This window comes from Trachypithecus francoisi, unplaced genomic scaffold (genome assembly GCF_009764315.1).
Source record: "Trachypithecus francoisi isolate TF-2019V2 unplaced genomic scaffold, Tfra_2.0 Lachesis_group4, whole genome shotgun sequence".
Lineage (NCBI taxonomy): Eukaryota > Metazoa > Chordata > Mammalia > Primates > Cercopithecidae > Trachypithecus > Trachypithecus francoisi.
Genome location: NW_022681469.1, coordinates 10,004,359 through 10,032,236, shown reverse-complemented (window position 1 = coordinate 10,032,236; position 27,878 = coordinate 10,004,359). Strand labels below are relative to the sequence as shown.

Below are 27,878 nucleotides of genomic sequence, written 5' to 3'. Positions count from 1 at the left end.
TGCCAGGCCTCTGCCCAGTTTTAGCTACACCCGGCTCGTGCCCCACCCCGAGGCTCCCAGCAGAGACCAGATGTTTTCTTACGTGGTTCTTAATGTTCATTTTTAATCATGTTTTATTCCATTGCGACAGACTACTCTATCCTTTCTACCCCCGCCACCGTATCTGCGTTTGGGTCTGGGGTCCTTTCTGCTCCGGCACTGCGGCTCTCAAGAGGTGGAGCTGCCACATGGGAGGCCTCCCCCCTGGAGCTGAGCCCACCCTGGGGGACCCTGGACCATGCCCCTTTGCCCCCGGCAATTGGTTTGCAGGGAGGCCACCTGGCGATGCCCAGCCTGAAATGGCACCCCTGGCACGGTCGCTCAGTGGCAGCTCTCACTTTGTGCCAAAACAGGAAGCGATCAGAAACACATACCGGAAGTCAAATCTCCGACGCTGACAATTTCTCAGACAACGAAAAAGCAAAGAGCAAAATCAACATGATTTGACAAAGGAATTTTAAACCTTAAATTAAAAAAGAAAACATTTTCACACAGAATTATCTGCTTTGAGAAATAAAGAAATTAGAAGGTGTAAAAAAAAATTTCAAACCCCAAATAATGATAAAAATAGATGTATCCTCTATAAAAATCTGGACTAAACTATTCAGTCATTCATGGTTATTCAGTATTCAGAGCATGAGGTGAAATACCAAAGTATAAAAAACTAAAGACAAAAAAAGGAATCCGACATACTGCCGTTTGTTGCCAGCCTCGGCGTGGGCGCCCTGACCATGGGCCACGCAGGGCCCCTGCTTCCTCCCACCCTCCGCAGACCTCAGGCCTTCAAAGCTCTTCCTTGGTCCTGCTCAGTTTTGTGGCATGTTCTTCTATAAACTTGCTCAAATGCTCCAGATCTCTGTCTCCACCCTCAAATTTAACTGGGTTCTTTTTGTCCCCACTGGGGGCAAAGTAGATGGTGGGGAAGCCCTCCACCTTATAGCGGTCGCTGGGGACGTCGTTGGCAGTGGCGTCCATCTTGGCAATGACCAGGCCCTTCTGGCCCTTGTACTTCTTGGCCAGGCTGCTGTACACGGGCTCCAGCTGCTTGCAATGCCCGCACCATGGCGCGTAGAACTCGATGAGGACGTCCTTCTTGGGGTCCATCACAATAGAGTCGAAAGTCTTTCCCACAACAACCTTGACGGGTCCCTTGTTGTTCTTGGGCACTGGCTGGGATTTGATGACTGGCTTCAGTTTTCCTGACAAGGAAAAGCAAGGCGGGGAGGGGGCGTCAGTGCTGAAAAGGCCAAAGATTCTGGGGGCTCTCTCTGGACGCGGAAGTGAGGCTCGTGTGGCCACCAGAGGGGCCAGTCACACAACAAGAGCCTCGTCTCCAAATGCCCCATCCCCCAAAGGGCAGTTTATTTCTCTGGCGAGCCACTACGTTCTACTCTCTACTCCTCTACTCTCTCTGTCCCTGCAAAGGCCAGAGAGGCTGCAGGTGGCTCCAGCCCAGGCCTAATGGGCCACTGGGTCCTGTCGGGAGACCATCACAAGAGTCGCTGCCCAGGCAGAGGGTTCCTGTGAGCACTGCCACTGAGGGCCCAGGAGCCATGGTGGAGAAGCGCCAGGACAACTCACAGACATCGGACCAGCACGGTCTGCCCACAACGTGGCCAGCGCTGGGGACCCGGGGCCATGTGCTCAGCCAAGATCAATAGGCTCTATTTAAAGCCGCACAGCAAGGTGGCTGAGGGTGAAGAGGCTCTGAGTCAGGCTCTGAAGCCACAAGGGGTGTTCAGCGCACCCAGACTTTGCCCTGTCTAGACTCCATGTTCAGATGCCCTCTCTGCACACCCCGGCCTTAGTCCGGAATTCTAGCACATTGGCGCCGAAAATGTGGTAAGGCTGCTGAGTGATGCTAGATAAGCCCTGAGATGGACCCCAAATCTTGCTTTTACTTTCAAAGTAAACACTGGGAGAACTGCCGAGAAGAAAATAATACTTGCAAATGTTCCTTCTTCTAAGCTGTTCTGGTGCCTTGGAGTTTGGGGTTACAGTCGACCTTTCTCTGGACGAGAAGTCAGAGGGTCCCTCGGGGGTGAGAGGGGGCTGCTGGCTGACTTAGGGGGATGTCATGCCCGTGGCCAGAGCACCAGACGCCCCATGACCTGTCTGCATTCTATATGACGAGCACAGCAGCTGATGGGAGACCCCAGCCACAGGCTCACCTTTTTTGAAAGCAGTGACAAACTCGCGGAGGGTGTCGGAGTCAAACTCCTCCGGCTCCATGGCGAACTTCTTCCCGCTCTCGTCCAGGATGGCGGCGTTGACATCCTCCCCGCTCTCGCTGAGCCCCAGGTCCTTCACCTCCCCAGCATAGTCCTCCTCGTCCGCAATGGCAAAGGTGTACTCAGGGAAGTCCTTGGCCACCTCTAGGACTTTGCTCCGCCAAAACTGAGTTGCTGAAAGGGACCAAAGGCCGTAAGCCAGGCGGCCAACACAGATCAAGTCTCAGCTCAGACTCTGAGGTCAGGCTTCAGGTCCTGTCACTAATATTCTGACATTGCTCAAGCTCTGGATTTACCTCAATTGGAGGGAAACGCATTTCTGGAAGAGCCCCACTTATAACGGGGGGCCACGGCTGCAAGCCCAACAGGCCCGTAGACCTGTGCCCAGGTGGCATGGCCACGCCTGCCTGGGTCAGGGGCTGGTCTAGTCCCAGCTCTGCAGCCTCTGAACTCCTCCAAGTCTCAGCTACCTCAACTCTAAGAAGGTTCTTGACCTGAATCTAAGCTCCCATCTTGCTTAAAAGGGAAGCCATCAATTAAAAAATACTCCTGAGCCACCAATGTGCAAGGGCCCCAGGCTGGGATTTCTGAGTGAGCCATGTACATACAGCCACACCTCCCTCAACACTCCATCTTGCCTGAAAGAACGAGTCCCCCCCCATCCCCCAGCCCCGCAGGTCCTGGGGTCCCTCACCAGCTCTGTAATCAAAGCTGAAGTCCACACTGTAGTAGACAACCACCAGGGGGCGCCTGGTGTAGCGCTTAGCCTCGTTCGATGCCTTGCGGTGGCCAACCAGGGGCAGGGCGTACTTCAGCACGAAGTCCTTGATGGCCGAGTCCTGGGTGGAGCCCTGATTCAAAGAGGGAACAGGTGAGAGGGCCCACCATCTCTCTGCCATTGTTCTTGAGTATAAAGTTTGAGTGACTTTGGGGGAATGGAAACTTTGAAGGGATGAGTCTCAGGAGGCAAAACACCAGAAGGCTTGACCCCACTCAAGCGCAGCCCAGTCATTCCCTACTGTCTTTTGGGGCTCCCTTCCCTCCACTGAACAGTAGGTGGCTTCTTAGGAAAAGGCAAACACCTTGGCCCTTTCCTTGGGCGTGTGGGCTCACTAACCCCAAAAAGAGACCACTCAAGGCAGGCCTGGCTCTTGGTGGACAGGAAGGGTTATCACAGACTGGGCTGTGTGGAACTTTCCACCTTCAGCTTGTGTGATCTTCATGCAGGGTGTCCTGAGGGCTCACACTTCACGAGGACTTGAGTCCCTCACAGACATCGCCCTCCAGGGGTGGGCACAGCAAGGTCAGCCACCCGCCAGAGGCTGTACAGGCAGCAAGTGGTGGGTGGACCTGTGAGCCCAAGGGCTCCCGTGGGGATGGGGCACTCAGGGAGGGGGCCTTGTGTGGCACTGAAGGGCAGGAGGGCCCCGCTGGTGAGAAGGGAGCAGAAGGCACCCAGGGAGGAGGCGGCAGAGACTGAGGCAGGGCACGAGGCACAAAGAGGGTCTGGCGTGACAACGCTGGAGGGTGGGATGTACTGAAAAGGTGGGCAAGGAGGGCCTGGGACGCCATGCTAAAGCACAGATAATCCGACTGTCTCCCAAGTGGCAGGAGGCCGTGGAGTCTTTAACCATTGACACTGCGCTGCATGCACTTCACTCTGCAGGGAAACGCCAGAGGAACTGGGAGCAGCAGCAACGTGCCCGACAGACAAGACGGCACAGATCTTGAAGCGTCTACTGAAAGTCACAGACCCCTTTCCTGGAACATGCACTCACACACAGAGCTGTGTCTGATTCTCAGGATCCATGGCCCCACAAGCTCATCAGGACCCCTCTTTGGGCCCCGGATCTTATCTCCAGATGGAAGGAAGTGAAGCTGGGGGGGAGGGGTCACAGATGCCACAGTGAGTCCAGGGAAGAGGAGCTGTCCTGAGCTTCAAGTTGGTAGAGAAACAGATGGGATGGACACATAGACCTTGAGAAGGAGCGACAGGACTAAAGACTGAAGAAGGAGACAGAGGATGTGGGGACCAGAAAGATTCAGGGTGGTTCTCTCCAAGGTACTGCCAGGTTCTGGTGCAGGTCCCTGGGATTCCTGTCCTGTCACGCCCCTTCCTCCAGGTCCCATGACAGCCCACAGCCCAAACAGCCAGGGTCCTGACACTATGGGCCAGTAGGACCTGGAAAGGCCCCTGTACCCTAATCTCAGCTCTGCTTCCCACCAGGAGCTGTGAGGTCCAGAGTGGGGGACAGAGCTCACTTCTCTGCAGCCCAATCTCTCTTAAACAAAAGCTTCAAACTCGACATCTAGGATCCTTCCAAATCTGAGATCTACTCACTGAAGTGCAGGGGTGCAGTAATGGGAAAAAAAGGCAAAATCCACCCGCCAAGCTCAACAGCTCCCTCTGGTGAACAGAAAGGGCTGCTGTCCCTTTGTAGCCCCCAACCTGAGCAGCCCCAAAAAACACGACTTGGCCTCAACAGAGCACCACCTGCTGGCCCAGGCCAAACCCACAGTGGAACAGGCGCTGGAGGGAGACTGGTGATTGCCTGCCAGGAGGGACGAAGGGTGGCAGCAACTGTTCTGGCAAAACCAAGAGCAGTTCTGCCAGGCCCCAGGACCTGCCAGGTGTGCGGGAGCCCCAGCCCTGTCCCTCCGGCAAACGCAGACCACAGGCTGCCTGCAGAAAACCTGTGGGGTGGGGAGAAGGGGCTGAAAAAGGAGTTCCAGACCCTGCAGACAAGAGCGAAACCTCCACAATTGAAACCTCAGAGGCGGCTCAAAGCAGAGTCCTCACGCCTGCTGGGTGCCTGGGGCTGGCATGGTAGAGGGGTCTGCTTACCTGGACGTCCATCACGTGGCTCCGGGGCTCATACTTGGACTGGAATTTCTCAGGCTGCATTACAACCAACTGCCCCTGGGAGACTTTCAAGAACTTTGCAATTTCTGTGCTGAAAGCATGGTGAAATTTGTAATCTTCTCTCAGGTTGTTAGCTGAAACGTTAACAGAGTAAGATGTAATTTTGAAAATTGCCTAAATGTCTGAGTTTTAATTCGTTACCCACGTCAGCCAAAGCAAATGTTCTGAAAATGACCACTGGAGGCTGGGCGTGGTGGCTCACACCTGTAATCCTAGCACACTTTGGGAGGCCCAGGCAGGTGGACCATTTGAAGTTAGCAGTTCAAGACCAGCCTGGCCAACATGGTGACACCCTGTCTCTACCAAAAATACAAACATTAGCCAGGTGTGGTGATGCAAGCCTGTAGTCCCAACTACTTGGGAGGCTGAGGCACAAGAATTGCTTGAACTGGTGAGGTGGAGGTTGTAGTGAGCTGAGATCACGCCACTGTACTTTTAGCCTGGGTGACAGAGCGAGACTGTCTCAAAAAAAAAAAAAAGAAAAGAAAAAAAAAATCACCACCAAAAATTGTGTGGATTCCTATAACTTAAACACTTGAAAGGAGGTTTGTTTTTAAAAACTCGGTACAGGTATAATGTCTAAATCCTGGCTGGGCACGGTGGCTCATGCCTGTAATCTCAGCACTTTGTGAGGTTGAGGCAGGAGGACTGCTTAAGCCCAGGAATTAGTTCATTTATTAATCTGAGACAGGGTCTTGCTCTGTCGCCCAGGTTGGAGTGAAGTGGCGTGATTTCAGTTCACTGCAATCTCTGTCTCCCAGGTTCAAGCCAATTCTCCTTCCTGCCTCAGACTCCAGGGTAGCTGGGACTACAGTCATATGCCACCATGCCTGGCTATGTTATGTAATTTTAGTAGAGACAGGGTTTCGCCATGTTGGCCAGGCTGATCTCGAACTCCTGACCTCAATTGATCCGCCTGTCTTGGCCTCCCAAACTGCTGGGATTATAGGCATGAGCCACCGTGCTCGGCCAAGCCCAAGAGTTTAAGACCAGTCTGGGCAACATGGTGAGACCCCATCTCTATAAAGATAAAATAACAACAACAACAAAAGCCGGTAAAGTTCACTGAAAAACAGCTAATTTGCCAGGAGCTGCTGTTGACTGATGTCCGTAAGCAGCACGGATTCTTTGGCAGGCGGAATGTTCTGGAGCCTACATAAGCAGCACACAGTCCTATATCCCTATGCTGAGTTTTCACCTCCAGCACCCTTCATGGAGGTTTAAATCTCCCTTCCTCGAGTTGGTGGGCGGCCTGTTTGTGGGCTGGAGCTCCGAATGAAGTTCTTTGGCTAAAGATACTTTTACTTAAATCTGTGAAAATGCATGACGAAACCCCACGGTCTGAGGGCACCCTTCCACAGATCTGGGCAAACTTTCTGAGAAGGACTCGAGTGAGTAGTTTCAGCTCTAAGGACCACATGGCCTGTCCCAACTGCTTAACTCCGCTGCTGGTCGCTGAAAGCAGCCAGACAGGGTTTGAACACAGCAGTGTTCCAATGAGATGTCACCTGCAAAGACAGGCCATGGCCAGAATGGGTGTGTGGGCCACAGTGTCAACCCCTACCCTAGATCCTACAGGTAAACGTACCTTCAGTCCCTCCCCATTCTCCTCCCCAAGGCATCCAAACTCATCCTGAACTGATTTTGAGATTTAAACATTGGGTGTCACCCTACCCTTGAAGAGCTCTTGCTCTAGAGGTTTGTGACTCCCAACTGGGTTGTAAGACACACGTGGCTGAGATGGTAAACCATGTTTTTGGGAGGGCAGCGGATGGGAGCAGCCTGGATAAGCTTGTGGCTTTCAAGAGTCAGATGGACTTAGATAATGATAGTTTTGTGACCTACGAACTGTGTAGCTTTAGGCTTGTTAGTTATTAGCCTTCTGAGCCACAGGTCCTTCTCTGTAAAACAGGGGCATTAAAATCCACTAAATAAGGCCACATGGGCTGGGTGCTGTGGTTCACATCTGTAATCCCAACACTGTAGGAGGCCAAGGCAGGAGGATCACTTGAGCCCAGGAGTTCGAGAGCAGCTGGGCAACATGGCAAAACCTTGTCTCCACAAAAAAAAAAAATTAGCTGGATGTGGTGGCGCTCACCAGTAGTCCCAGCTACTTGGGAGGCTGAGGTGGGAAAATCACCTGAGCCTGGGGAGGTCAAGCCTGCAGTGAGCTGAGATCACACCACTGCAGTCCAGCCTGGGCAACCAGAGACAGACCCCGGTCTCAAAATGAATAAATAAATATCTAGATGGCGTCTGTTCTAAGCCTCCAGGTGTCCCAGGGATTTGTTGTCAGTTGGCTTCAGGCAGACACAGACCCGCATCAAGAACTTCACTTCCTGCCCACCCCAGGACCACAGACCCTTTCATCCCATAGCCGCCCCTCACTGCTCCAGCCCTGCCAACCTGTCTGTAGAACATCTTGTGTCCCTGGGGCTACCCTCTCTCTCATAAGCAGGCAGACATAGCAGGCCCAGTGACTCTTGCCCCATCTGCAGCCCTAACCCTGCCCAGGCCAAATCACAGACGCTGACTCCTAGGAATGTGGTGCCCGCCTGGGGCCCACTGCACCGGAACCTGCATTTTAACAAATTCCCTGGAGATGTGAGTGCACATCAATGCATACAACTTACAGTCAGACTTGGGGCTAGGGACTCCCCTGCTGCCCATCACCCTGGGTGGATTGGGGTTTCCTTCTGGAAGTTTCTTCCTGACTAGTTAGGCGCGAATAACAAGGCCACCTAATTAACAGACGAAGGGAATTGAGCTCTACTGGTTTTATACATTAATCTGCTTTGACGTATGCACAATTGTTATTGTGCAGCACAGAATTAGCACTGAGTAGCAAGCTGTGCGTTTGAAAAATTATAATTAGCACTTAGCCAAGCTGGTTTTGGTGGAGGGGGAAGAGGGTGGCACTCAGAAGACACTGATGAGGATGGTAAGGACCCTGAGTATACCTGTCCCCAGGCATCAGGAGCCAGACCAAGGCAGATGATGGATTTCAGGATAGGGCAACTGCCACCTACCCCCCCCCCCCCCCCCCACAGAACACTATTGCCGACAGCTGTTCCCAGGCATTTCACTCCTCAGGCTAGTAAGACGAGCATTTGTTATGCACTTAGCATTATCAGGCACGTTGCTAAGCACTTCATCTACATTACCTCAATTTAATAACCTCTCAGAAAAGACTACCACCTTGGCCAAGAGATCACTAGGCTAAGCCTGTGGTCACAGTGATAATAACTGCAAGAGCCAGGCCTTGAAAGCTGGTTTGATTCAGAGTCTGGCACTTTATGGCCCAAAGACCTTCCCTCCAGCAGAAGGGCTCGGGCTCTGGAAGGCAGACATGGAGCTGGGACCGGTCTGACTGTGCCCCTCCCCTGCACCGAGGCCAGGAGGGCCACAGGGCACCCATCTCCAACCCCAGAATGGAAAGCTTATTCCCAGAGATGGCTCATCAAACCACCCCCTAACGGATGTCCCAGGAGCTTTCTGAAAAATTAGGCCAACCGCAGACCACCCAGGACACACACATTTTGTTCAGCCCAAAGGGCCACAACTCACCAGCATCCTGGTACTGCTGGTAGGCTGGGTCACTCTCTCCCTTAAAGACCCCAATGATGATGACATCGTCTCCATCCTTCAGGAACTCCTGGACTTGCTTCAGGGTCAGAATCTCCTTGGAGGGAGGCCCGGACTGCTCGATCATGTAGTCAATGATTCCTGGGAGCAGGGCACACACCTGAGCAGGGGCCCTCAGAACTGCCCACCTCCCATGCATGGCCCATGCCTGCCAGCTCCCAGCACCTTCAAGGGCAGCTTCCTGTTAGGGAGTTTCCCTTCCCCACTGTAGTGGGAGAGAAGGGAGTGGCCATACCGTATTTTTCTCGTGGGCCGTTGTAGTCAAAAGGCCTTCCTTTGCGGAAAATTTTCAGAGTGGGATATCCAGAGACATCAAACCTCTTGGCCAGGTCTGTTTCGGCGGTGGCATCGACCTTTGCCAGCGGAATTGGAGGAGAACGCTTGTTGAGCTCCTTGGCGGCCTTCTCATATTCAGGAGCAAGTTTCTTGCAGTGTCCACACCTACCAACAGGAAACTGGTTTGTCAGGGGCTCATTCTAGTGTGGACTCACTTTCTAGCTAACTGAGCTGCAGAAACCCATTCTGTGCTCCCTAGTAAAGCGGCCACACCCAGTAAGCCTCCGAGTGCCTCCTAGACCCTCGGGCCCCTCAGGCGCTACCGACAGACAGACACAAACTTCATCCCACGGCATTCACACACGGGGGTGGGGCACGCGCACACACACGCACAGGACACACTCAGACAGGATGTTAGGAACTGCGGCACAGGGGAAAACATGGGAAAGGCCAAGAGTAACACTGTCCTGAGGAAGAGGACTTTCTTGGCTGGGGAGTTGGGTGTCAGCAAAGCCGTAAGTCACAGATGGCTTCAGAGAAGGAGTAGCAGTGGAGCTGGGATCCAAGGGACAGCGAGGAATTAGCCAGGAGTCCACGGGAGGTGGGGCAAAGAGAGGGTCGGCAGGTCCAGGTAACAGGAACAGAGGCATGGAGGACAGAAGAGCGTCACAAACTCTCACTGACACAGACCACCCAGGGAGGAGATGAAGGAGAGTCCCCTGGAGTCAGTATTGTGTCACCTAGCCCATTGCCCACAAGAACTGGCCAGGCACAGAGGCTCACTCCTGTAAATCCAGCACTTTGGGAGGCCGAGGCGGGCGGATCACCTGAAGTCAGGAGGTCGAGACCAGCCTGGCCAACATGGCAAAACCCCATCGCTACTAAAAATACAGAAATTAGCCGGGCGTGGTGGTGGACACCTGTAACCCCAGCTACTCGGGAGGCTGAGATAGGAGTACCACTTGAACCCAGGAGGCGGAGGTTGCAGTGAGCCAAGATCGCACTACTGCACTCCAGCCTGAGCGACAGAGTAAGACTCCGTCTCAAAAAAGAACCAGCATCCCACACCTGGCTGGGGCCTGGCACTCAGGAGGCTCTCAGTCCTGAGTTAAGATAAAACACTATCCTATCGAAGTCCTTAGGACACCCAAATGAATTAAACGGTGCATCCTGCAACTTCAAAACCATTTGCTGGCCGGCACAGTGGCTCACTCCTGTAATTCCAGTGCTTCCGAAGATGAGGCGTGAGGGCTGCTTGAGGCCAGGAGTTCAAGACCAGCTGGGGCAACATAGCGAGACTTCATCTCTAAAAATATTTTGTATATTAGCCAGGCATGGTGGCACGCACCTGTGGTCCCAGCTACTAGGGAGGCTGAGGCAAGACAACTGAGCCCAGGAGTTCAAGGCTGTAGCGAACTATGATGGCGCCACTGTACTCCAGCCCGGGTGACAAAGCAAGGCCTTATCCCAAAAGAAACCTCAGAAAACAAAACAAAAAACAAACAACCTCCCACCACAAACACAAAAACACATCAAAAGACCAAAAAACTGTTTGTGAATAAACGGATAATTATCTTCTGAAGCATCATCACCCAGATCAGGGAGATCGCACTACACTCGCTGAGTGTGAGCTGTGCAGCAGTCGGCTCAACCTGGCTCCTGAGCGAGCCACAAAACAACCCGCAAGTTACATGGGCAGCTGCCACTCTCCCTCTTATACCTCCCACCCATCAGGTTGGTCAGGGCCTCATGTGTAGCAAAATAAGGGTCTGTGTCTCTCCAGCATCGCAGGAGGGTTAGGAGGGTGCCCCACGTGTCCCAGACGCTTCCCTCCTTCTCTCGCAGATCATTTCCTTCTCTAACCACCCACCTGACTTCACTTTTCATCTGCACATCCAACAACTCCCAGGTTTCTGCTGCAGAATCCGTGGCCTCGGGGTTGGGCTTATCCAGGCATTGCCTGGAACAAGGGTGTCCTGGTCCCAAACCTGAGCCCACTGTGCAGAAGGTGTGACCTGCCCCCTGCCTGTGCATCAGCCATGGCCTCCACTTGCTGGTTCTAGGCCCAAAAGCTTCCTCTGCTTATTGACTCTCCAGGACTCACTACAGAACACACCATCTGAGGCGGTTCTTGCTGGCCTGATAGTCGGACATACCAGCACTGCTCAAGCATCAGAATCACAGCTGACCCACCACAAAATCATCAAGACAGACGGTACTCTGGGCCGTCTCCTGGGAAGGCAGATGGTCTCTCCTGGAGCTAGGCTCCCCTCTGCCTTGATAGCCATCTTTCTTCTGCTCTGCTCTGTACTGACTGCTCCCGGCTTATCCATGCACCTGGCTGTGCATCCCTCCTCTCCCCTCCCCGCGGAGCAGCCACCTCAGTTCCCCAAGCTGGGCAGCTCAGACCAGCCACTGTACTTGCTCCTACTCCAACCACCTTTCTTTCTGTTATCTTCTTTCCTTTGGGCCCCTTCTCCCACCCAAGAATGGACTACTTGGCAGCTCCTTCCACATCCACTCCCGACAGCTCCCTTATATCCACGCTTCTTCCAGAACACCTGGACCTCAACCCTGGCCTACAACTTGTGCCCACCTTGCTCCTCTGCTGTTCCTGCCTCACGGGCAGGGGCCTGCCGTCTGCGCCCGCCATCCTGCACCTAGTGCACAGCACGGTTCCGAATATGGGAAGGGCCTGACACCACCTTACCATGGGGCATAAAACTCCACCAGAATGATATCTGCATCATTCACAACTTCATCAAAGTTCTCTTTGGTCAACACAAGTGTGACTTCTGGTGGAGGCGTCCAGTCGGGCTGGGAGACTTCTCTGACCTTGGCAACAATTTCTGAAAGAAACCAAGGAAGACTGAGCAAACAAGGCCCAAACTGGCAGGCACTTCACCTCCCTCCAGAAGCAGACGGGGAGGGAGAAGCAAGCAAGCGTCGGGGCCCACAAGAACCGGAGGGGTCTGATTTCCTGAAACCTGGCTGCATCTCTGCAGTTTTGGGGACACAGCCAAGAGTCAGAAGGTTCGCTGTTTCCCAACAATTGTCCATCGCATTTCCACAGCCTGCAGACTTCTCCAGATGAGGCCTAAGACTTACTGATGATTGAGACTTCCTCTACCATCACGCTATGGTACTAACTTCATGCAAACTTTTGATTATATATGCTTATGGATATCATTTTGGGGCATCTCGTTCCCATCTAATGTTACTGTATTACATACATCATAAGATGTATGCAAAAAAAAAAAAAAAAAAAGGAAAAATTTTCAAGAGGAGCTCCCATTGCTCAAGATGCAGTGGCATTACCTGAGAAAGCTTTTAATAAATGCCCATCTGTAAGCCTCATTCCCCAGAAATGGATTCCAGGGCTGGAGGGGAACAACAAATTCGTACAAAAATGTGCCAGGCAGTTCTTAGGACGAGTGGTTGCAAACTGTCACTCTTTTTCCCTACTGTAGAATCTACCAACGAGCCAAATTTAGAACCACTCCTGCAAAGCTGCAGTCTTCAAACTGAAAGGTGCACAAGCACCTCCTCTGTGCATTCACAGCATGAAGTATCTGTCCCCTGCCCCCCAGCCCACACCCAGGGGTCCTGAGGCACTTAACACGTAGGAGGCCTGTTTATGAAAACACAGTATACGCTGCTCTAAAGTTTCCAAAACGGCCATGTCTCTCTCGCAGTCAAATGTTGGCCGCAGACCCCCAAACACATATGCCTGTTTATTTTGCAACAATAGAAGTACTCAACTTTCAGGCCAGGAATGGTGCCTTGCCTGTAATCCCAGAACTTTGGGAGGCCGAGGTGGGTGGATCATGGGTGGTCAGGAGTTCAAGACCAGCCTGGCCGACATGGTGAAACCCTGCCTCTACTAAAAATACAAAAATTAGCCTTGCGTGGTGGCACGTGCTTATAACCCCAGCTACTCAGGAGGCTGAGGCAGGAGAACCCACTTGAACCCTGGAGGCGGAGGTTGCAGTGAGCCAAGATTGCACCACTGCACTCCAGCCTGGGGGACAAAGGAAGACTCCATCTTAAAAAAAAAAAAAAAAAAAAAAAAAAAGAAGTACTCAACTTTCAACTTGTTTTAGATTAAGTTCCTTATGTACTGATATGGTTAAGACATATTTGTTAAATAAAAACATGAAGATACAGGATAGTATTTGAGATATACTAATAACTGTAAAAATGAGAAAAAATCTCACACACACACACTTGCTTTTATGTATACAAAATATCTCCAAACAACACAGAAGAAATTTGTTACACTAGTACCTTCTTAGAGGGGAGCTGGATCACCCAGGTTCAGGGAGGAAAGACTATTCATTAATCTACCTCTCTGAATTACTAAGTTTATAAACGTATTACCTAGTCAACAGACAAACTGTGACACTAAATATCAACAGAAGTGACTCCATTTTCTTTGTATATCCCATAATGAGTACCATTGCTTAAAGGAGCAGAGGATAGCCTCTCACACCGTCTCAGAGATACGATCTCAAGAGTAGAGGAGAGACTCTTACACCATCTCAGAGATGTGATCTCCGATCACATCCAACTGACACCACACTCCACAGATGAGATGCCAAGGCCTGGCGAGGGGGAGGCGCTCGTCCAGAACACAGGCCTCTCTTATGTCTACAAGGACTGGAAACCTATTCAATGCTCTTTCCTCTACTCCACACTGGGAATGGAAAATGCAGCATCTTTTTTTTTTCTTTTCTTTTCCGCCAGTGATTAAGAGAGACTTGCCCTTGCTAAAGGATACCACGTGCATTCATTTAATAAAATTAAATAAACTGTATTAAAATAAAATTAAGAGGCCAGGCACAGTGACTCATGCCTATAATCCCAGCACTTTGGGAGGCCATGGTGGGCGGATCACCTGAAGTTGGGAGTTCGAGACCAGCCTGACCAACATGGAGACACCCTGTCTCTACTAAAACTACAAAATTAGCCAGGCGTGGTGGCGTGTGCCTGTAATCCCAGCTACTCGGGAGGCTGAGGCAGGAGAATCGCTTGAACCCAGGAGGCAGAGGTTGCAGTGAGCTGAGATTGTGCCATTGTACTCCAGCTTGGGCCACACAAGCAAAACCCCGTCTCAAAAATAAATAAATAAATGTTAATAAAATTAAATAAACTTTATTAAAATAAAATTAAATAAAAATTAAATCATGTATTTGTTCATTCATTTAATAAAACGTATGTAGTGCCTAATGTGAGCCAGGCAGGGGATCCATCAGGCCAGATTGCAGACATCCTCAGAGAATCCCTGGATGTGGCTCTCTGCACCTGTGGTTCTCAGCACATGGCTTCGAGCTAGCAGCAATGGCGAGCCCTGCACCCTTGTAAGAAATACAAATTATTAGCTGGGCCTGGGGTTCACGCCTGTAATCCCAGCACTTTAGGAGGCCGAGGTAGGCGGATCACGAGGTCAGGAGATCGAGACCATTCTGGCTAACACAGTGAAATCCTGTCTCTACTAAAAAAAAATACAAAAAGTTAGCCAGGCGTGGTGGCGGGTGCCTGTAGTCCCAGCTACTAGGGAGGCTGAGGCAGGAGAATGGTGAGAACCTGGGAGGCGGAGCTTACAGTGAGGTGAGATCATGCCACTGCACTCCAGCCTGGGCGACAGAGCAAGACTCTGTCTCAAAAATTAAAAAAAAAAAAAAAAAAAAAAAAAAGGAGGCCAAGGCAGGTGGATCACGAGGTCAGGAGATCAAGACCATCCTGGCTAACATGGTGAAACCCCGTCTCTACTAAAAATACAAAAAATTAGCCAGGCATGGTGGCACACACCTGCAGTACTAGCTTCTCGGGAGTCTGAGGCAGGAGAATCACTTGAACCCAGGAGGTAGAGGCTGCAGTGAGCCATGATCACGCCACTGCACTCCAGCCTGGGCAACAGAGTGACACTCTGTCTCCAAAAAAAAAGAAAAAAGAAATGCAAATTATCTGGCCTGACTTGTAATCTATCTAGACTGAAATGTACTCAATCAGAAACTGTGGGGCTAGGGCCCAGCAATCTGAACAAGCCCTCCAGGTGACTGACGCTTGCTAAGCATTAAGAACCACTGCTCTAGACCACCACCAAGACCCCTAACCTCTGATGTCATTTCCTAACACTCCTGTTTTTATTTATTCACTTATTTTTGAGACAGAGTCTCACTCTGTCACCCAGGCTGGACTGAAGTGGCACAATCTCAGCTCATCACAACCTCTGCTTCCTAGGTTCAAGCAATTCTCCTGCCTCAGCCTCCCACGTAGCTGGGATTACACACATGAGCCACTACAAGTAGCTAATTGTTGTATTTTTACTAGAGACAAGGTTTCACCATGTTGGTCAGGCTGGTCTTGAACTCCTGACCTGAAGTGATCCAGTCGCCTTGGCCTCCCAAAGTGCTGGGGTTACAGGTGTGAGCCACCGTGTCTGGCCCATTTCCTAACACTCCTGCCCATGTTTTCAGTTTCAGAGCCTGAAACGTAAAGAGGCCATGCCCCAACCCACCCAGCCTGCGTGCCCCCCCACCCCCACCCCCCACCCCAAGAACAAGTAAACATTCCAGAGGCCTAAGGCTCCTAAGTCAGTCCCTGGTACCCTCAGCTTTTCTTCCTCTATTATCCAAATTCCCATTCTCTTAACTTTCTGTTCCTGCAGGAAGGAGTTCTTCCTCTACCAGCTCAGGTACCAGCTCACCTTCTTGGGTTCTGGAGCCTTCGTAGTCTACAGCCTGCCCCTTCTTAAGGATCTTGATGGTGGGGTAGCCACTCACATCAAACCTGCTGGCCAGCATAGATGCTGAGGTTGCATCGATCTTGGCAACAGGAATGGGAGGATCATTATCCTTTAATACGTTGGCAATTTTTTCATATTCTGGAGCAAACTGCTTGCAATGTCCACACCTAACAATCAGATTAGGGAGGGCGAAAAACATTAACTGTACCTATGGAGATTTAAATGCAACAATACATACTGTATCTATGGAGATTTAAAACCAGTAATACATACTGCTATGGTCTGGATGTGGTTTGTCCACACCAAAATGTTGAAATCTGATCCCCAATGTGGCAGTGTTGGGAGGTGGGACCTAGTGGGAAGGGTTTACGTCTGAAGGGTGGAACCCTCATGAACAGGTAAATGCACTTTCAGGAATGTAGTTTAAAAGAGCTTGGTGTGGCCAGGTGCAGTGGCTCAAGCCTGTAATCCCAGCACTTTGGGAGGCTGAGGTAGGTGGATCACCTGAGGTCAGGAGTTTGAGACCAGCCTGGTCAACATGGTGAAACCCCATCTCTATGAAAAATACAAAAAATTAGCTGGGTGTGGTGGCGGGCGCCTGTAATTCCAGTTACTCAGGAGACTGAGGCAGGACAATTGCTTGAACCTGGAGGTGGAGGTTGCCGTGAGCCAAAATTTGAGCCACTACATTCCAGCCTGGACGACAAGAGCCAAACTCCATCTCAAAAAGAAAAGAGTAAGCTTGGCTTCCTCCTCGCCATGTTATCTCTGTACGTGCCCACTCTTCTTCCACTTCCTGCCAGGAGTGAAGCAGCATGAGGCCCTCACCAAAAAGTTGAGCAGATGCCAGCACCATGCTCTTGTACTTCCCAGTCCGCAGAACTGTGACAGAAATAAATCTCTTTCCTTTATAAATTACCCAGCCTCAGGTACTCTGTTATAGCAACACAAAACAAACCAACACACACACACAAAAATGGGAACTTTTAGCCGGGCGCGGTGGCTCAAACCTGTAATCCCAGCACTTTGGGAGGCCAAGGTGGGTGGACCACGAGGTCAGGAGATCAAGACCATCCTGGCTAACACGGTGAAACCCCATCTCTACTAAAAATACAAAAAGTAGCCGGGCGTGGTGGCAGGCACCTGTAGTCCCAGCTACTCGGGAGGCTGAGGCAGGAAAATGGCGTGAACTCGGGAGGCGGAGCTTGCAGTGAGCCGAGATAGCGCCACTGCACTCCAGCCTGGGCGAGAGCGAGACACCACCTCAAAAAAAAAAAAAAAAAAAAAAAAAAGGGACCTTTTGGAAATACCTGTGGTTTAAGAGAAGAGACACAACAAAACATAAAGGCGAAGACCAAAGGGGCTTCAAAGTCAAACAGGTCTAGGTTTAAATTCCAGCTCTGCCCTAGGGCAAATACTTTCAATATCTAAACCTCAGTCTGTGGCTGGGCATGGTACCTCACGCCTGTAATCTCAACACTTTGGGGGTCTGAGGTGGGCAAATCACTTGAGCCCAGGAGTTTGAGACCAGCCTGGGCAATATGACGAAACTCCATCGTTACAAAAAGTACTTTGGGAGGCCAAGGCGGGCAGATCACTTGAGACCAGGAGTTCAAGACCAGCCTGGCCAACATAGTGAAACCTGTCTGCACTGAAAATACAAAAATTAGTTGGGTGTGGTGGCAGGCGCCTGTAATCCCAGTTACTCGGGAGGCTGAGGTACGAGAATCGCTTGAACCCAGAAGGTGGATGTTGCAGTGATCAGAGATCATGCCATTGCATTCCAGCCTGGGCAAAAGAGTGAAAAATCTGTCCCCAAAAAAATTTTTTTTAAATTTCTGTTTTAACTTCAAATACGGTAAATATTGATAAACATGACCCCCTCTGAGGTTCTCACTTCTTAAGAATGTTAAGGGCTCTTTGAACTAAAAAGTACGAAAACTTGATAATTTATGTAAGAGGAATAATATAACCTCAAAGAGTCTTGCTCTGTTGCCCAGGCTGGAGTGCAGTGGCACGATTTCAGATAGTTGCAGCCTCCGCCTCCCAGGTTCAAGCAACTCTCCTGCCTCAGCCTCCCGAACAGCAGGGACTACAGGTGCACATCACCACACCTAATTTTTTTATTTTTAGTAGAGATGGGGTTTCACCATGTTGGCCAGGCTGGTCTCAAACTCCTGATCTCAAGTGATCTGCCTGCCTTGGCCTCCCAAAGTGCTGAGATTATAGGTGTGAGCCACCATGCCCAGCCTATTTAGATGTTTTAAATAAAACACTTGTGCTATGCTTGACCCTCAGACACTGCACAAAAGTGAGTGTATCCTATTTGGTCTCAGAAGTGAAAGAGGGAGGGCATGAGATAGAAAAGCAAAGCAGGGGTCATGAGATGCAAAACAGTAGAGGAGAAGTAACGGAGGAGACGGGCCCGAGAGCTCTAACAGACTGCATTAGGAGGGGTAAAGACAGTAAAAGAAGTGGGGACGCCTGACTGCTCCCCTCACAGGGCCGATGTGTGTAGTAAAAAATCCACCACACAGGCCAACAGCCTGCACTTGGGGCAGCTGCCTGAGCATCAGCCTTTGAGGGAAGAGGAAGGAGGGGTGGCCTCAGACAGGTCGGGGCAGAATCTGTAACAAGGACATGTCTGTTACCAACACGGGGCTGTGTCACTGCTGCTTGTTAAATGCCCGTCCCCCAGCTGTGACCATCAGAGGACTTATTCATCTTTAACCCACTGGACTGAGACGAGGACATTGCCTTCCATGAGGGCTGGCTCACTGGCAGTTCCAATGCAAAGTGGTAGAACGAGTGAGCTCCCAGCATTCTTAAAGCTAGAGTGCAAGTTCCTGCACCCAGACACTCCCACCCCGCCCCAGGGTCTGGATGACCAGGTGAAGGGCTGAGCGCATAGAGCACAGTGCTCGTCCACCCGCAGGAATCAGAACGCAGTCCTTACCATGGAGCATAAAACTCCAGCAGCACTGTGTCTTTGTCAGCCACAAAATTATCAAAGTTTGCATCATTTAGGACCAAGACACCATTTTCTTCCTTAACTTCCAAGTCGTCTTCTTCCTCATCATCTTCCTCCTCCTCCTCTTCATCCTCAATGGCATTTTCTCGGTTAGAAGAATCTGAGTGGAAAACACCCAGACTGGTTACAAACCTGGTGGTGACTCTCCTTAAAACTTTCCTGGCCGGGTGTGGTGGCTCACACCTGTAATTCCAGCACTTTGGGCGGCTGAGGTGGGCGGATCACTAGGTCAGGAGTTCAAGACCAGCCTGGCCAATATGGTGAAACCCAATCTCTATTAAAAATACAAAAACTAGCCAGGCATGGTGGCACGCGCCTATAGTCTAGCTACTTGGGAGGCTGAGGCAGAAGAAACGCTTGAACCCGGGAAGCAGAGGTTGCAGTGAGCAGAGATTGTGCCACTGCACTCCACCCTGGGTGACAGAGTGACACTCCATCTCAAAAAAAAAAAAAACTCCTAAAACTCATACACTTCAAAGTGTCGAGTCCTGGGTGGTCCCTGGGGGGCCCACCACGCGACTGGCTGGTGACATCAGGCCTCCCTCACGCCAGCAATTATGTTCTAAGTTTGCTACTTAAAATGTCATTCAGAGGGAGGTCATGGCTAAATAATATTTGAAAACCACAGCTCTAGAACATAAAGTCCAAATGTCACAGCATAAGTTGGAGGGCAGCACAGGCTACCCTTTCAGAGTTTCGGCCCCCTGCCTTGCTCTGCAAACCTTGCCCTGAACCCAGACCGCCTCTGCATTGGCCACCTCCTCCCTACTCCCTTGTACCCCCTTCTGCAGTCTTCCCCGGCCTCGCTCCTGTAGCTCTGGCTCCCCTACCCACATCCCACACTCTGCGTTTTAGGGGCACTGCATTTCATGATCTCCCCCTAGCTTGTTTGTGTTCAAGGTTATTGCTCACTGATGTGCCTCCTCCTCACCCTGTATGTTTCCACAGGCAGGGCCCCAGTAACACCTCCCATGAACAAATTATCTGCCTGGCCCCAAAAGAATACCAACAGGAAGCAAGTACTCAATCTTGACTTTTTACTGCAGAGGATGGAATACTAATTCCATTTCTGAAAGGGGGTGGCATTTTACCTTATACCCATAAAAAATAGCCCTTTGAGTTTTACAATCCTTTAGGAAAAGGCTGAAGTGTGAAGGGAAAGAGGGTGGGAAATCACATTTCACTTATAAAGGCACCCCTGAGTAATTTCCAGGATGACAAATACAGAAACTGATAGGGTCAACATGCATCAAAAATCACACCTTTATTTGGAAGCTAAGTTTTCTTCCTAGAATGCGAGAAATTGTGTATATTTTATTTTCAAGGTTCAATTTATTATTATTATTATTTTTTTTTTTTTGCCAAACCACAGATACAAAGAACATGGAGTTGCCGTTTTTATTAACCAGGTTCTCTGGCTACTGTCACACCAGCCAACAGAACTGGGCACAGTAAGCATGGTAATTTCATTAACGCTAAAGCCAGAATGTTTCCAGGGGCCAAATATCCTTTTCTGGAGATGTGTCCCAGGAGGTAAATGAACACTGCTAGTTACTGTTTGGGGCTGTGGGTGAGGTCAGGATCTGAAAACCTGCCCCCAGGATCCCAGAACTCCTGGGGCTCACCAACTCTAATGAAGGAACACTGCGTGGACTCTGCGGCTGTTTGGCCACGGAGGCAGCCTGCACCCACCCCACATGGCCGTGCCTGCCCTCTGCTCCTCCAGCCTACTCCTTGGGTCTGCACGGAGCAGGGAGAAGGGGGCGGCTTTGTTCATTACCGTCAACATTTACCGATCTGCAAACTTTACAAAAAAGCCAACAAGAAAGCCCACCGGCACACTGGTTACCCGCACTCAGTCCTTTTCCTTTTAAGCATCCCACAACTTTTCCTGACTTGCACATTCCTGTTCCAACTTAAGGCCTAGGCTCCTCCTTTGTCGGCGGAGGGAGAAACAGCTCTAAAACGCCAAAAGCAAACTCACCCATCTGAGATGAGCCTCCTGCCTGCCACCCTTCCCTCCACACCGGGAACTTCCTAGGCACGGTCAGAAGTTCACGGAGGGCAGGGCACAGAGAAAGACAGCCTGGGTGCAGGTCCACCTCCCCTGGGGTCTCGGGACTGTGTGTGTCTGACAGTACAGGCAGGAGCCAGGCTGACATCTCCCCAAGGAGAAGAGGGAAATCCAATGTTCCCAAGGTTTTCTGGTCTCCCTTTTCAGATCATTCTAGACCCCTAAGAGGGAGAAAAAAGAAAAGATCCTCTGCTCTGTGCGATTTAGAAAATCTTGCCCACTCTATTTACCTGTGTCTTTGAAAGAACCGTGTGAGGTTGAAATGCACATCTTGCTCTGATGTCATTAACTAAGACCAAGCCGAAATACTAGGTTGGTGAAAGTAATTGAGATTTTTGCAATTTTTTTTTTAAATCCTGGGTGGTCCCTAGGGGAGACCGCCAGGGCCCCCCCGGCTGGCAGTTAGGTAGTGCTTTTGGGCCATCTATATCCACTCTCCTCTCACTACCTAGCTGCTCTGCCCAGTACGAGTCAAAGTTACTTGCAAGCAGATGGGAAGATTGGAGGAAGGTTGGAAATAATGCACTGGGGAACTTAATCGACTCTTCCAGCGAGGAATCACAGCTAGGAGAGGAAGGGAAACTCAATAATTGGCTCAGGGCACAGCGGAAGACTGACGTTTGCAGTAAAGAGGCCTAAAACATGACCACATAGGCAATTCCTTTCCAGGGTGAATTTTACAAAAAAGAAATAAAGATGTGTTCTTACCTATGGTCGGCTTGAAATGGGCTCTCAACACTACAGTGTGATAGAGCTCTCATGATTAAGTGGGAGCTGACTAGTCACCATCGGACATAGCATTCCTAAGAGGCAACTCATTTCTTGACCCTTTTAAAAAATAAATTTTTGTGAGACACGGTGGATCACGCCTGTAATCCCAGCACTTTGGGTGGCCAAGGAGGGCGGATCACCTGAGGTCAGGAGTTTGAGACCAGCCTGGCCAACATGGCAAAACCCCATCTCTACTAAAAATACAAAAATTAGCTGGGCGTGGTGGCGCATCCCTGTAATCTTAGCTACTGAGGAGGCTGAGGCAGGAGAATCGCTTGAACCCAGGAGGCAGAGGATGCAGTGAGCCAAGATCATGCCACTGCACCCCAGCTTGGGCAACAGAGTGAGACTAACAAAAGAAAAAAGAATTCTATTATCTTTTTAAAGGATAAACAAAAAATAGGACATTCCCTATGTAATTAAGGACTCTCAACTGCATGGACCCTACCTTTCCATTCCTCCCCAGCTCACAGACAAGCCCAGGATTGATTCTTCTGCAATTTGGGAAGGTGCTAGCTCTAGATTCCTATCTACCAGAAACCCACACATCCCTGCAAGCAAGAGAGTCCACGTTTTAGTGGGAGAACATTTTTCTCTGGGCTTCATTTTTTTTTTTTTTTTTTTTTGAGACGGAGTCTCGCTCTGTCGCCCAGGCAGGAGTGCAGTGGCGCGATCTCGGCTCACTGCAAGCTCCGCCTCCCGGGTTCACGCCATTCTCCTGCCTCAGCCTCCTGAGTAGCTGGGACTACAGGCGCCCGCCACCGCGCCCGGCTAATTTTTTGTATTTTTAGTAGAGACGGGGTTTCACCATGGTCTCGATCTCCTGACCTTGTGATCCGCCCGCCTCGGCCTCCCAAAGTGCTGGGATTACAGGCGTGAGCCACCGCGCCCGGCCGGGCTTCATTTTTAAAGGTGGACATTCTAGGATAGAAAAGATATCCAGGGTGGGCGCAGTGGCTCACGCCGGTAATCCAAGTGCTCCTCTGGGAAGCCGAGACGGGCAGATCATGAGGTCAGAAGATCAAGACCATCCTGGCCAACATCGTGAAACCCCATCTCTACTAAAATACAAAAAAAAAGTTAGCCAGGCATGGTGGCGCACACCTGTAATACCAGACACTCAGAAGGCTGAGTCAGGGGAATTGCTTGAACCTGGGAGGTGGAGGTTGCAGTGAGCCGAGATCGCACCATAGCACTCCAGCCTGACAACAAGCAAGACTCTGTCACCAAAAAAAAAAAAAAAAAAAAAGGCCAGGCATGGTGGCTCACACCTGTAATCCCAACGCTTTGGGAGGCCAAGGCAGGCGGATCACCTGAGGTCAGGAGTTCGAGATCAGCCTGACCAACATGGAGAAACCCCATCTCTACTAAAAAAAAAAATTAGCCAGGTGTAATCTCAGCTACTCAGATGACGCCACTGCACTCTGGCCTGGGCAACAAGAGTGAAACTCCGTCTAAAAAAAAAAAAAAAAAAAATATATGGCCGGGTGCAGTGGCTCACGCCTACAATCCCAGCACTTTGGGAGGCCAAGGCGGACAGATCACGACGTCAGGAGATTGAGACCATCCTGGTTAACACAGTGAAACCCCGTCTCTACTTAAAAAAAAGAAAATACAAAAATATTACCCTGACGCAGTGGCGGGCGCCTGTAGTCCCAGCTACTCGGGAGACTGAGGCAGGAGAATGGCGTGAACCCGGGAGGTGGAGCTTGCAGTGAGCCGACATCGCGCCACTGCACTCCAGTGACAGAGCAAGACTCCGACTCAAAATATATATATATATATATATATACACACACACACACATATATATGTCCAGAGCCTTTCAGTACCTTCTGAAAAGATGCAACCTTCCTCAGCATGAGACAAATGAATTCCCACGTTCATCTCCACATTGCTCAGTCCATGTGCTAAGGCCTCTCCTGAAACGTGGGACCCTCACCTAAGCAGGCTCCCGCAGTCCCTGTCCACTCCCACGGGGCACACCTGATGACAACACTGGGTCCCTGCCCAGACGCACGCAGCTCCTTTCAGGATGTCCTCACTCTCCATCCTCAGCTGATCACTCTCATCTCCACCAGAGAAGTGCCTGAAACAGCTGCATAAACTCTACCATCCAGCCAATACTGAAGAGTTTGTATTAAACACAGAAGCAAGAACTGTGTTATCAGCTATGTAACCATTATAGCTGATATTTATTTATGTACCAGGCACTGTGCTGGGTTCTCAAACACACCCCTTCACCCCTTAAGGGAGATTGTATTACAGGTTATATTACATGTTACAGATGAAGAAACTGACATGCAGGAACTTCAGTCACCTGTCCAAGGATCACAAAGCTACTTTAGTGGAGGGTCCTGACCACTTAACTGCTATGTTATATTGTCACCTTAGATTTTCTTCCCAATAGGCCCAAAGTTTTTGGTGGAATCATTTAGATTTTCCACATTTTTATGGCTCCAAAAATAACTATGTCTCAGGAATCAAAAGAAGAGTGCAGTTTAACGCTTCCTTCGCATGAAACATAAGTGACTTTCCATTTACTTTTAAATCTAAACAAACCAATACCACATAAAAGCAGGCAACAAACAGGATCAGAGTATTTTCCTTCCCTATTTTAGCAGGAAGGATGCGTAGAGCGCAGGCACCTTCTGAGACTGGAAAGTCGTGCAACCCGAGGCTTAAGCCATCAGAGCTTAACAGTGTATTTAGTAACCATGTTGGGGCATTTAAGTTCCTAGACACAACTGTGCTGTCTAAATCTAAAATGTAACGGAAGCAAAAAGAAAAAAAAAGCCTCGAGACTTGAAACACTTGAGGGGTGAGGTAGTGTAGACTTGAAATAAATCTGTTGGACAAGTTATCAGTGAATCTATGACAGGTTTTGACAACGAAAGGCCGAGGGATGCCCTCAGGGATGAGAAAGGGTCAAAGTAAGCCCACATCGGGGCTCACACCTGTAATCCCAAACACTGGGAGTTTAAGGGTGGAGAACTGCTTGAGGCCAGCCTGGGCAACATAGTGAGACCCCATCTCTACCAAAAAAAAAAAATTAGCCAGGCAGCCGAGTGTGGTGGCTCACTCTTGTAATCAGGAGATTGAGACCATCCTGGCTAAGACGGTGAAATCCCGTCTCTACCAAAAAATGCAAAAAATTGGCTGGGCATGGTAGCACGTGCCTGTAGTCCCAGCTACTCTGGAGGCAGAAGCAGAAGAATCACTTGAACCCGGGAAGCAGAGGTTGTGGTGAGCTGAGATCACGCCACTGCACTCCAGCCTGGGCGACAGAACGAGAAAAAAAATTAGCCAGGCGTGGTGGCAAGCACCTACAGTCCCAGATCCTTGGGAGGCTGAGGCAGGAGGATCCCATGAGCCCAGGAGTTTGAGGCTTAAGCAAGCCATGATCGCGACAGTGCACTCAAGCCTGGGCAACTGTGTTATCTTGTCTCGGAAAAAAAAAAAGACCGGAGCTAGAAGCCCCAGGAGGCCTGCCCTTGGCCATGATGATCCCTGGGATTCCTACGCTCACCCCAGGAGCAACTGCTTCCCAGGGACTCGACTGTGTTGAAGACCTCTGATCCAAAGGATAAACGTGCTGGTCCTATAATACCTCCTAAAGCCACTCTCCCAGGCCTCTCAAGAGTCCTCCCAAAAACAGAATCACTGGATCAAAACCAAGGCAGTGCTATAGTGCTTTTCCGCTATGTTCCAAAAAGCACCTTCCACCCACACTGGTCCTCAAACTTCACTGTGCCTCCACAAGTTAATTCTACGTCTCAAGGGAGTAGTGACTTAAAACGCAGATTCCGGGGCCCACCTCTGCATTCTGCTTCAGTGTATTTTGGGCATCTGTATTTAAATAAACACTCAGGTGATTTGGGTAAACGTCTCAAGACACAATTTGTAAGCAGCCCCGCTAGCTGGTTCCTTTCCGCAGGTGTTTTTCTCGCCGAGTGTGGGTTTTTACTTCCTTTTCTATTTGGGCAAAGACTCTTTGAATCAGTGACCCACACAAAGTTACTCAATCTGTTTGAAACAGTATAAAGTTCACAATTTCCCTACACACTAACGTTATAAAAGAGTGTATATTTATATTGGAACAAACTTAGAAGGTTAAAAAGCTAGTGATTGAAGCCGGGCGCGGTGGCTCAAGCCTGTAATCCCAGCACTTTGGGAGGCCGAGACGGGCGGATCACGAGGTCAGGAGATCGAGACCATCCTGGCTAACCTGGTGAAACCCCGTCTCTACTAAAAAATACAAAAAATTAGCCGGGCGTGGTGGCGGGCGCCTGTAGTCCCAGCTACTTGGGAGGCTGAGGCAGGAGAATGGCGTGAACCCGGGAGGCGGAGCTTGCAGTGAGCAGAGATCTGGCCACTGCACTCCAGCCTGGGTGACAGAGCGAGACTCCGTCTCAAAAAAAAAAAAAAAAAACTAGTGATTGAAAATAAGGGCAGAGAGGAAGAAAGTTAAGACCAGTACCTGGATGCCTTATTTTCTAGGAATAACAATCTTTTCTTAACTAGTACTTCCTAATCTTCAGAGTTCTTAATGTTTGCAGTTAGCTCATTTCGAAGAAAAATGCAGGAACCATGAAGAAGTTGTTAGTATTCCTACTGGAGTGCGCGCTTCATGGGCAGGGACCACACTGGTTTCCTCCCAGAACCCAGTGCAGGGACTGGCACACAGTAAACGCTGAATAAATGCAGAAGCAATGGTATCTCTAGTTTCTCAAAGTTGCAAACCAAGCCACCCTTTTCTCCCTTGAACCGGAATCTTTGGATTAATCATTTCCAAATCCACACACATTTTAAGAAGGAATGCTTGCTGTTCCAAAGAACTGGCACTTGGTTCTTCACGCCTCGCCCCTTCTCCACAAGGGCTCCCTCTCCCTTCCCACTGCCTGGGCGCATTCACCTGGAGTCAGCCTGGACCTGAGAAAAATCTGCAAATTAGCGCGAAGGACCCAGCTGCAAAAAAGGCGCTCTGCAGCCCTCTCCAAGCCTCGGGTGACAGGAGGCTTCCAGGGAATCGGAGCCCAAGAGACCCTGGCCACCTTCCTCTCCCAGGGGGCCCAAATCGATTCTGCCACCGCCCCCGCCCCCGCCCCTTCAACTCCGCCAAGTTTATCCGGGCTCGGCGCCCATCGCTAGTTCTGGAGCGGACCGCGCGGAAGCCAGCCCGCCGGGGTCGCAGCGCCCGGGCCCCCGCACATCTCTGCAACCCCGCAACCACGGCCCGACCCGCGGCGCGCTTGCCGCTCACCTTCGTCCGGGCCCTCGGCACCCGCCACGGCCAGCAGCTGCGCCAGCCCAAGGAGCAGCAGGAACAGGTAGGCTTTCCGGGGCCTCATGGTAACGGGGGCGGAGCGCGGCCTCCTCGCGTCGGCGGCCGCTGCGCGCACCGAGAACTCCGGGTCTGGCCGACCGCCCGTCGCTCCTTAGCGACGCGGGAGAGCCGGAAAAGCCCACGGGAAGTCAGCCGCGGCGATTGGCAGGGGGCGGAGGAACCCGTGGGCCGGCCAATCCCAGAGTGACGCCGGCGCGGACCGCGTGCGCCTCGGCCGACTAGAGTTGGCTCCGCGGCCCTAGGCCCTCCTCACTCCTGCGCGCGGCCCTCGGCTGCGCGTTTAAAACTCCGAGCCCTAACGTGAGGTGCCCCCTTCTGATTGGCTGCACCACGACCACCAATCAGCGGTTGCCACTCGGTTTGCTGGGAGCGCACAGGCCAAGAGAGGGAGCCGGGGAGAACAAAGGCGGCGGGCCGGGCACGGGGAGGGCGGGCCCTGGCTACGCCTCGGGGCGCTATTGGCCGTCGGTGTCGGGGGCGGGGTAGGAGAGGCGGAGCCTGGGAAATAGGGAGCGGGGCGGGATTCGGCTCAGCATTCTGTGACCGAGCTTGGCAATAAGAACACGTGTCGGTACCGGAGCGGTGGGGAGCAGTGGCGAGCGGGGCGGTCCTCGCAACCCGCCGGGGCTCTGGGAGGTTGGAGACCAACGCAGGCAGAGGAGCACGAGCCTGTCTGTTGCTAGAAAGAGGGGAGAAAGGGGTTTCCAAGTCCGCTACATGTTCGTGGGCTTCTTGATTTTTCTGCTCTAGCAAATCAAAGTTTCATTTCTCTCCGGAGTATTGAGCTAGAAAG

General features: G+C 51.0%; 1 protein-coding gene across 2 annotated transcripts; it reads right to left on the bottom strand.

The window, feature by feature from the left end:
* Window positions 1-80: 80 nt before the first annotated feature.
* Window positions 81-27,368, bottom strand: PDIA4 (protein disulfide isomerase family A member 4). 2 transcript variants are annotated; one of them, XM_033191878.1, is made up of 10 exons: window positions 27,002-27,368; window positions 18,819-18,993; window positions 15,824-16,029; window positions 11,825-11,963; window positions 9,157-9,293; window positions 8,761-8,919; window positions 5,116-5,267; window positions 2,965-3,121; window positions 2,211-2,444; window positions 81-1,238 (listed from the first exon to the last, which is right to left on the bottom strand). In XM_033191878.1, the coding sequence occupies exons 1-10, from the start codon at window positions 27,087-27,089 to the stop codon at window positions 823-825; spliced, it is 1,863 nt and encodes a 620-aa protein (XP_033047769.1). In that variant the 5' UTR covers window positions 27,090-27,368; the 3' UTR covers window positions 81-822. The 2 variants fall into 2 exon arrangements, with proteins under 2 accessions (XP_033047769.1, XP_033047768.1); XM_033191877.1 differs by having other exon boundaries at window positions 84-1,238; window positions 9,074-9,279.
* Window positions 27,369-27,878: the final 510 nt, after the last annotated feature.